The sequence below is a fragment of the Myripristis murdjan genome, chromosome 21, assembly GCF_902150065.1.
Source record: "Myripristis murdjan chromosome 21, fMyrMur1.1, whole genome shotgun sequence".
Lineage (NCBI taxonomy): Eukaryota > Metazoa > Chordata > Actinopteri > Holocentriformes > Holocentridae > Myripristis > Myripristis murdjan.
The window spans coordinates 4,171,039-4,181,606 of NC_044000.1; the positions used below are offsets into that span (position 1 = coordinate 4,171,039).

Genomic DNA, 10,568 nt, shown 5'->3' on the forward strand with positions numbered 1-10,568 from the left:
CAAGAAGGCGTATCCGAGGCCCGGGGCTCGTGCACCACTCGGTACTCGGCTTCTCCTCCCTCTGTCTGACTCTCCTCATCCTCTGTCTAGCGGTTGTGCTGCGGAGCTGCCAACGGGCCTCGACCAAACCTCAACTATAACAATGGCTGACCTTAAGGTAGGTAGCGAATTGTTCACATTTTGGTCTCCCAGCTTAGCTAATATTTTTCATGTGCGCCGTAACATGAAGCGACACAGCAGGCTTTCTGTCTCAGGTCCAGGCAGGATGGCAGCGCCCCGCGTCATGGCTGTGTGCCGTTTCCTTCGTGCTAATATACCGATAAATGTCTCCTAACCCGTTACTTCAGACGCACCACAGGGGCTGAGCTGCTGTATTAATGTCCTTTAGGTGGAAGTGGTTGGTGCATTTATTTATTTTAGGGTGTGGCGGTGGCACGTTCACCAGCCCCTCAGGACATGTTTGCTCTTCATACAGCGTCCCCACGCCTAATATTGGAACCATAGAGCAGGAACTTTTGTGTTTGCTTCGTGTTTTCCGCAGTCCCCTTATCTGCCTGCACCCACACCCAGACATACAATACTGAGAGGTGAGTTGTGAACGGCGTCCCATAGCAAATTAGCATTGCTTCTTTCCTGGCCACCTGCTTTAAGCCTCTCGTTACCTTCAAATTTACCACCATTTTTTAATCAGTTGGGATCAGTTTGACCCCAGCAATGTAAACCTCCAGAAAATTGTTATTATAATAATTATTACCCAAGTGTGTGTGTCTTGTTGACTACCTGAATAGCCCTTCAAATAAAACATAACCTCCCCCACTCATACATACATAGACATCATATAATTTTCTCTTCCAACTGTCATATGACCTGGACTGGTGCTCACACTGCTACAGGTGGGATTATGTTTGTTTAGGGCCCTAAAGCGCAGGGAAGTTTTCTGATGATTATAAATGGCATGTTATAGTCCCTCAGTGTTATCCAAAACAGCTAAAACTTATGTGTGTAAAATATTGATGTTTCTTACATGTTTTATACAGCTAAAACAGCCTGGGGTCAAATTTACCCCAGAGAAATACTGATGGGTACAAAGTGTGATCAGGACATTGAAAACACATCATCATGCTAATTTCATGTTTACCCACTTGTCCCAATTGAATTAGGAAAATGTTAATTGTGTATTTAGAGATGTTAAACGTTTAATAGGAGGGTTAAGTGGGATACATCAACATGCTTGTTATTTTTGCAGGGAATGGTCAGCTGAGCATGGGGCTGTTCAAACACTTAACACACATTCACATCAGGGAGCTGCCCACAGCTACTCCTCTAGTAAGCAGCTGCACTGGGATGGGAGAGCATTAGTTATTCGATTTAACACCCAAGTCCATGCATTCATACTCACATAAGTCAGTCACCTGCCGCCCACGTAGATTACCACCATGATGTGAGCTTGTGACAGCAGGTGACACAGCTCAAGGGCCGAGGAAGCCTGCAGTCCACATTGTCAAGTCAACTACTTTTGCAACTTGATCTTTGCTCCTCTTTCAGGATGCCAAAGCATATTGAATGTCTGTTGTACAGCTTTGTAGATTAGATTTCAGGGCTCGCTGCTTGTGACTGTTATTTCCTCACACACATTGCAACATTGTGGCCAAAGGCCTGGATTTGAGATTTTTTTCAGGTCATGCTTTCTGCAGGATTTTGTTATTAGCCTCCACGCCACTGTGTTATGACAAAGCTTTATTCAAAGTGTTATTCAGTGTTTTTTATGTTGTGTTTATGCAAGTGAACCTGTAGTGCTTCTTTGGCAATGATTAAACCAATGCAGAGTCATTTCTTGTATGAATACAGCCTTAAAGATAGCAGCTTTGCATAGACAGTAAGCGGAAACCTGTGTCCTCTTCCAGCACTAGTAATTTATTATGTCTTTTGTATTTTATTTACATAGAGTATGCAAGCTGGTGTTCCCCTCTGGCACAGTTGGCACAAGATGGCACAGCCAGTGTGGTTTTGTCTTTTGTGAAGGGATCCAACTGAATCAATGGTTTTATTGTACTTCTGGGCTTGTACTGGCAGCCAAGTGGCTCTTTTCAGTTACACTGTATTTCACTGCCAGACTGAAGGAGCCCTCTTTTCACTGAGTGGATTTCAAAACAATTGCAGGCTGTGCTCACATTGGATCATTCTAGTCATATCAGGATACCGACCTCAGCAGGCACACTTGTAAAAATGGTCAGATTAGTTTCGTTGTCAGACCTAGAACAAAGTTCAACTTGGCGGCAATATGTTACTTATCTGAAACTGTCTCAAAGCCTTTTCGTTTATTTCTCTGATTGCACACCTGCTGACACTTTTGGCATCCATGATGAAAGTAGGGCTGGGCGATATGAACAGAATCAAATACCACAACATCATTGTCCAATTACTGAAATATCAATGTTGTGACAGTATTGTTGGGATGACTGTTGGTGCTTTAATAGGATATTTACACACATTTTTGTTAAACAATCATCAGTAATGGGGATATGGTGAAATCCCAGATGGCAAATAGTTTCCTAACATGATATAGGTAAGATATCGATATATCGCCCAGCTCTAGATGAAAGGCGCAAACGATTGAACACCTACTGCTTCCATGTTGCTGTTCTGTAGCTGAACCTGACCTCTGACCTCTCTGAAGATCACGGGCATCAAGAAAGTATCATTATCATTGTATTGTTCTCCTCCCCTGTTTAGTCTCAGTTTGACACAGCTGCCAATGAGGTGAAGCAGCTGAAGGCGAAGCCAGAGGATGCAGAGATGCTCAAGATCTACGGCCTGTTCAAGCAGGCCACCGTGGGCGACGTCAACACCGGTGAGAAAGCAGCTCATGACTGCAACACTGTCCATCACATGTACACTGCTGTTCACTCTGGACAATTGAAATGAAAGGGATAGTTCTCCCATTTTGGAAAAAAAAATATAATATCACCCTGGCTGGATGCTCCAAATGCTAACTGTTAGCCTCCTGCCATTGAGGTGGACTTGCCCCCAGCTAACATTCTGAAAAATAACTGCCTCAATCCAAAGAAGTTTAACATTACTGTGGGTCACTTTCCAAAATCAAAATGCGACATACGACTATCTAGTACAAATGAATGCACCACCACAGAGACAGTAGTAGACTGATTGAGTTTGCTATCATTTTTCTTCATTGAACACATGAACACATGTTGGACGACAAAAATATTAAGTTTCTTCAGAGCACTAAAAGATAGCTGGCAAGTAAGAAGGAAGCTATCCTTGTAACCAAAACCAAAATACAGTGATGAAGTTAAATGCAATGATTTGTCTTTTTGCTGTTGTTTTAAAATTGTGTTACAAATTGCATGTAACTACTTAAACCTTTCTTCATCTTAGGACTGACTATATATACAAAAAGAGGCCATGGCCGATCACATCATATTATTAGCTCCAGTCCCACACATTAACGGGCATTTTTTTTTTTTTACCATATAGACATAGTGCACTTCGATTTATTTCTCACTGGATAAAAGGGTTTTTTGTGAACCTCTTTCAGTTACTCTGCAATCATCATTTGTATGTTACTTTCTGTCTTAAGCTCGCCCTGGGATGCTGGATTTCACTGGGAAAGCCAAATGGGATGCCTGGGATAAGGAGAAAGGTACACGCTCAGTTCTGTAAATGCTGCTCCAGATATGGCAACATTAGTGTGATGTAGATTAAAATCCAGGTCCTAGACAGACATTTTACTGACGAGTTTACTGCTGAAAGGCAAGTGACATGAAATCATAATTGACAAGATAAATACTTGAATATTTAGCATCTGGAATTGGCCGCCTGTACATCAGGAATTAGCTTGGATTCATTACTGTGCAAGTTGGCTATCTTCGGACTGAAAAATCAGTGTGGTGTTTGAGATTATTCAGCCATGTCTGTCCTCTAGCCTTGATACCAGCAGCCACCAAATCTGCATATATTAACTAATTAGCTAAAGCACAAACTTGTACTTTGTTTTTCTTTTCTTTACTTAATCAAATCCTTACTTACCACATCTTGCTTGTAGTAGGCTCTATGTTCTGCCTTGTTGTTAGTTTTGTTTACTCAGACTCTTGCCACGTCATATTCATGTCATTCATCAATTAGGGATTGAAAAGAAACTCCACCCCAAGTCAGATATTACTGTGATATGATTTTTGCTATAAAACATGATATACATTTCTGGGGCTATTTTGTTTAGTGCATTTTTCTTATTCCTGCTGATAACTAATAGATGTCACGTCAACATTTACAATGCAGCTACAACAGAGCTTGAAAGCAGAACTACTTTTCAGTAGCTTAAAACATCAGGAGCAAATATCTGATTTTTGGTATCAGTCATGAAATAGAACAAGGCTCTTTTCTAGACTTATCAGTTTGCACCAGCATGGAGCAGTCATACATGGGGACATCCAATACTAATTTCTTCATTGACAGCAGCCTCAATAAACCCGAATGCAATGCAGTATGCAGCCACGAGGTGTCACTGCTGTGTCTCAAAATAACTTGAATGAACTTAATGTCACATATCAGGTCAAGAGTATCCAAGTTTGAACTTTTCATTTAAAATTGATGGATTTTTTTTTTTTTTATAATAACAGGAAAGAGCCAAGATGATGCCATGAAAGAGTACATCAAGCTGGTTGAGGAACTCAAGGCGAAATATGGAATATAAAGCTGCACTGGAAGCATGAACTGCTGGACCAACTGTTGGCTGGATAGAAACCGCTGGCTGTGGCCGCTGCTTCAGCCCACACTTTGTCCTGTGAAATGCCTTAAACTCAAGGAGTTTGCCCTGTGCTACTATGTCGAGCAACACATGTGAATGCCTGGTGGACTGCCAGTGGTTCCACGGAGATGTAGGCAGCCTGAAAACCACCAGTGGACTTCCAGAAACCGTCCACCAGCAAACACCTTGCGATCATAGCCGATGTTCTCCACCAGTTGTACAGTCCTGGATCTTGTATTATGAATATAAAACCAGCCTTTCATCAAAAAGCATTGGTTCTGTGGTGTATTATTCTTTATGATGTATTCTGATTTTGTACACATTATTCAAGAATGGAAATGATTCACAGTGGGTGGGAGGATATAAAACTGTCCCAATTGTTGCCACCGTCCCACCAGTTTTACCCCTCTATACAGAGTCATCTAATAATCTAAATGATCTTCCCTCTGACAGACTTAGTAAAATGCTAAAACCACCATCAAGGACAAACTGAGTCTGTGAACATGAATGTCTAAATTACTGCTATTGGTGTATTTTACTCCTTGCTTTAGTTTCACTTCAACAGTGTTAAACACTGTAGTCGTCAAACCAATAATATGGTATTAAAAAAATTCCAGATTGGTAATCCAGTTAGGTATCATAAGGCAAGCCATTGCTAATAGGAGCAAATATTTTCAGGAAAGCTTTATTTTTTTTAACGTGTTATTTTAAATGTATTACAGTGGTGCAGCTGTAAGCATTTATTAAATAAGGAAGTGGGTCTGATCTTTACACAAAAGGGTGGATAAGATTGAAAAACAAAACTAGTCACCTGGGTGGACTCAGTTTTGCCATTTTGAGTTACTGATTAGACCGTTACATTGCATTGTTTTATAACAACTCCTTACATGATTCACAATCAGCTGCTTCCATGTTATTGAACACGTAAGTGCATGCAGGCTGTGTGCAACACAAGATGCCTCCTCCTGTGGGCTGTTAGGAGAAATTTGTATCAGTAAGTTAGGCTTATATTCAGGAAATTAGACTTTTACACAGCTTGTTAAAATAAGCTACACTACTAAAGAACTGTATCTGTATCAGCTCCATCCCGATCGGGCTACTACTTTTCAGGCAAGGCTTCAACACTGATACACTCTGAAATATACTGATAATAACGCTTTTATTTTCAGCTGGGATCATATTTTTGTTAACAGCCTCTCCCTGTGCCACGGCCGTGCCCTCTACAAGGATGAAAACAAACTCTTTCTCACAACGCTGACCGGGCCGCGACAGGAAAGGAGGAAAGGAGCGGTTTGTGCGGTTTATTCTTCACAGAGGAACTCTCATTGTCTCGTGGTGTGTGTTAATCATACACTGATGCAGGGCGTTTGGCCTCACCCTTTCACTTGATAGCTGGCCTCTCTGCTCGCTCTCTCCACAGGAACCATGACTGCTATAAGTGTCAAGGTAAGTCCATTTACTTCTGATTTGATTACGCTGTAAAGTCTGCAACGTTTATGCCAGTAGCCTAACCTGTGAGACAGGCTGTCACTTGAATAGCACTATTGGACTATTCAAACCGAAGGTCCAATTACACCTAATTAACTAATGAGAATGATAGTCGAACTGCAATATGTAGTGCTTCAACTCACTGCGGTGTAATTACACCTATTAACCTAAATAAATTCTGCGTTATGTAATATGTGCCCCATACTCGAGAGGTTTTCTCTGATGCTATTAAAGGTATATTTTCCTGCAAGGCATGAGAAATTTTCCAAAATGTGTTTCTTCCTGCCTTATTAAGAATGACCAGGTTACTGGCTGTCACGTATTTCAATTAAAATGGTCATTAGAGCTGCACATCTATTATATTTCATGTTACTTTATGGATATTTTTGACACTGAGTTTATTTTGGTCTCAACCAATTATATCTCATTTTCTTCTTCTTTCTTCTTCTTAATCATATAAATATATATATCGTTGTGTTCATTACATCAGAGCCTACCTGTAATTTGGGTTGTGGCGAGTAATGTCAGCTATTTGAAGGCTATAAATGTGCATGTTTGCTTTCTCCTCCTACATTGATAGTGTTCAACCATGTGCCGCGAGGCCAGGCTGCAGGTTTTCAGTCCAAACTCACACAGCCTCAGTCAGAGGGGCTGAGTCAGTGTAATGAACTGGTGTAGTGTTTAATTGGACTGAAAATCTGCAGACTACTCAGCTTTGATGGCTTAGTACCATTGACAGTTTAATGATTGTTGCATCTGTGTAACTAAAGTGACTTCAACAACTATTTGCAGAACAGAACTAGCAAGAAAACCATAGGTTTTTTGGAGATCAAAGTATATTTTAACTGCGTGCTGCCAGTTGAAACAAAAAATACACAGGTCCCCTACTTGTGAATACAATTGGGCAGCTCTTTCCTCTTGAACCTCTTTAGTATGCTATGTCAAGCCTCACACAGTGGAAAAGCTTGCTTTGTTGCTTTTGTATTTGGTTTGTTTAGGTTCACACTGACCAGTGACAAATCAAGCAGTCTGAGCTTGGCAACAAAAGTCATATGGACTGACAAGTAGCTCATTTATTTGATAGAATTTTGTTGTTATCCCAGGTTAGGTTAGATTTTAGATTGGATCAATCAAGCCCCTGTAACTTAAGCTCAGCATGATAGACTCCTCTGAACTGTTTTCCTGTAGTTTACTTATGGTTTTCATGCATGTAAAGGGTGAGTCAGTGTAACCCAATGGTCATCAGCACCAGCAGAACACCTCCTTTGCACTGGACTCTAAAGCTTAAAACTTTCAGGTATATTTCCCTTCTGGCCACACCCAATCAGTGATGTGGCTGCAGGTACCTTGTTGCTAAAAACATACCTGCTGCTGCATCAGAGATTAGCCCTGCGTTCCAGTACCCACACTACCATACTATTTAGTGGGCAAAAAAATAATTAGTATGTCCCAATACATAGTATGTCAGATGCAGTATGCCTAGAGTACCAGGATGTTCTACTACATCCGGTCAGATTTCACAGTGTGCATTTCAGCATGCTGCTCTGGCCATTCTGACCCACAATCCTTTGCACAGTGGAAGTTACGTCACACTGACTGAGCTGCATGTACAAGCCACGCCGGACGGCGGCGGAAGTGAGCGAGAGGGTCGGACTTCAGGGAGGACGTATGTAATGTGTCCTAATAGTATGAATACACATGCATACTGCATACTACACTACATACTTTGTAAGGGCAGCTGCAGTACATACTAAAAGTTAAAAGTAGAAGTATGCGATTTGGTACGCAGGGTGGGTGTGGCCAGACATGCAACATGCCTTTAAGTTTCAACCAGTGTAGCAGACGTTTTCTGCCTTATGTGATTTAGCGTTGAATTACACTTTATAAGGGTGATGAAAGCCCAAATCTTTGATGGCGGAAAAAAACATTGTGCATGACTGCATAGGTGAAAGCCTAAACTCGGCTGCACTTGACTATCACTGTTGGGTATGGTCATGCATGTGACCTGTTGCATTTGTGACCACACCCACCAGTGATGTAGCAGGATGGAATGCAAAAATACATCACTACAGCAAGGGGGAAAAATCAACCACTAGATGCCAGCAGTGTCTAAATGTTTCACCTGGGTTTCTTGCCCCTTTACGAACGCATAAAGGAATAGCTGACCCACGAGCATTAGTCCAGGTTCCAGTTCAGACAGTTTAACTTCACTTCATTTTATAATGCTTAGCTGTCCAAGCATGAGGAACTAGAAGCTATCAGATGTTAGCGTCCATTATGTTATAGCCAAACGCTCAATTCTTGCATCTTGAGGTCTTCCCTGTAATCTATTTGGATTACTTTCTTACGCCTTAATGTTAAGTCTGCATCCTTGGACAGGGCTGGCACTTGCATTTTCCATCTTGGTTTCTCCTTTCAGTCTCAGTACACTTATTTAGTGCCGTCCAAGTGTGAATGGCATTGTTATGACCTGCCCAAACTAATTAGACTAAAGGAGGAAACACTCCAGAGTTGAAATAACCTACTCTAACAGAGATCAAGCTTAACAGAGGCTTTTTTTGAAATAAAGCAAATCAAAGATATGCTGTCCATGTTTTATGTCATATAGGTGAAGAGAGGCTCTTCACCACAGAGGAAACCTCGCTCCCACTTATTGGAAGTCCTGGTCCGCAGCCTGATAATCCTGTGCACAGCCCTATCCGTTGTCCTCTCCTCCATAGCCGTGTGTGATGGACACTGGCTTCATGTATCCAGGGGAGGCATTTTGGGCCTGTGGAGCTTCTGCACCATGGAGACAGGTGTGACCAATGATGAACCTGGAAAGAGTGCAACTCCAGTGGGTGGTAATGCCAGAACAGCAGCTAGAGATCTGATAGATCAGGACCAAGTAGCCCTTGGTGGACCCAGAGCTCTAGTCCTCTTGAATTGCACCACCCTGCTGGCTCAGACTGGTACCACTGGTTTGAAGTGGGGTCTGGGCCTGTGTCGCTTTGCAGTCTCCTTGGCTGTGGTAGCTGCCATCTTCAGTCTGGAGCTCCACGTGGTGTCCCAGGTGAGCGAGGGCCGGGATGCATCTCGTCGATGGGTGCTTGGGTCAGTCCTGGTGCTGGTGGCAGCGTTCATGTCTGTGACGGGTGTGGTCATGTTCGTAGCTCTGGTTTGGGAGTATGTGTCGCTGATGGGCTTCACCCTCACCTTCTGGTGCCAGCTTGCTGCAGCCTTCTTCTTCTTCCTCAGCGGGATGGCAGCTCGCCATATCCATCATATGAATGTGCCAGCTCCACCTAGTGGCTTGTTGGGGAAATGCTAGTAGAAATGCTACTAGTGATCCACGACAAAATGCATGGGATAGAGTTATTCCCAGAAGTTGGTCTGGGTCTGTTTTGGAAGTTCTTCACAAAGACTTTTTTTTTTTTTTTTTTTTTTTTTTTTTTTTTAATATATAGACATATTAACACATTTTGAGTGCATAGTGACTTTTTTAGTATGCAGTCTCAAGCAGGCAAGTGGTCTACTGAAAATATGTTTCTGTCAACTCTGAAATTTAAAATGGACAATAAAAATGTTTGGTTTAACCCTGCCTCGACCGGCAAATACTTGGCAAATTCTTAGCAAATACTTATTTTACCACCATCTCAGAACACCAAATCACTGTGTTTATTTGTAATGGGTGCGAATTAGTGCTCTTTTTTATTTTCTTGGCACACATTTTAATTTCAAAAGTAAACAGTAAGCATTGCTTTTTTCCCATACATTCATGATTAAGATTTGTCATTACCAAATTACAGTTACCAATTTACTGGTGTTTGACTGTTTATAAACTCCACTAGAGACATGCATGCAGAAAGATACAACTTTTATAAAAAGTTGTAGTTGATAGGTTCAGGAACATGGCAAACTTAGCTGAAGCAGCATCTGGATACTGATCCACGGTCAGATTTACAGTAATCGCTTGCCAGTTGGGATAGGACAGTGTTGGAGGGCAACATCCTGATTCTCCCTTGCCTTTTGGTTGTTACAGAGTGCAATGCACAATAATGAACATGTCTGCTCATGGGTGCTAATTCTGATAGATTACTGAGGGCAAGGCTGATTTTTTAAATGTTTCTAAACTCCAGCTATTCTTTTGTTACACAGACATTGTTTTTTTTGTTTTTTGTTTTTTGATATATAATGTATCTTTGAATTCAAATAAAACCTAAATCCATCCAGTTTGTACAGGCCCTTTGAATCTTTTTTTTATTGTCACAGTTACAGATCACCGTGGCAAATTCTAACCACCTCCAGACAAACACTGGTAAATTTAGGCTGTCGC

The 10,568-nt window shown here is 41.6% G+C and overlaps 2 protein-coding genes across 2 annotated transcripts; both read left to right on the forward strand.

Annotated features, from left to right (window-relative positions):
* On the forward strand, positions 1-5,037 carry dbi (diazepam binding inhibitor (GABA receptor modulator, acyl-CoA binding protein)). Its single transcript, XM_030080696.1, has 4 exons — positions 1-157; positions 2,734-2,851; positions 3,599-3,661; positions 4,638-5,037. Exons 1-4 carry the CDS (start codon positions 143-145, stop codon positions 4,709-4,711), a joined length of 270 nt encoding a protein of 89 aa, XP_029936556.1. The 5' UTR covers positions 1-142; the 3' UTR covers positions 4,712-5,037.
* A 1,013-nt stretch (positions 5,038-6,050) lies between these two features.
* tmem37 (transmembrane protein 37) lies at positions 6,051-9,563 on the forward strand. The gene is made up of 2 exons (XM_030081256.1): positions 6,051-6,211; positions 8,862-9,563. The coding sequence occupies exons 1-2, from the start codon at positions 6,191-6,193 to the stop codon at positions 9,561-9,563; spliced, it is 723 nt and encodes a 240-aa protein (XP_029937116.1). The 5' UTR covers positions 6,051-6,190.
* The last annotated feature ends 1,005 nt before the right edge of the window (positions 9,564-10,568 follow it).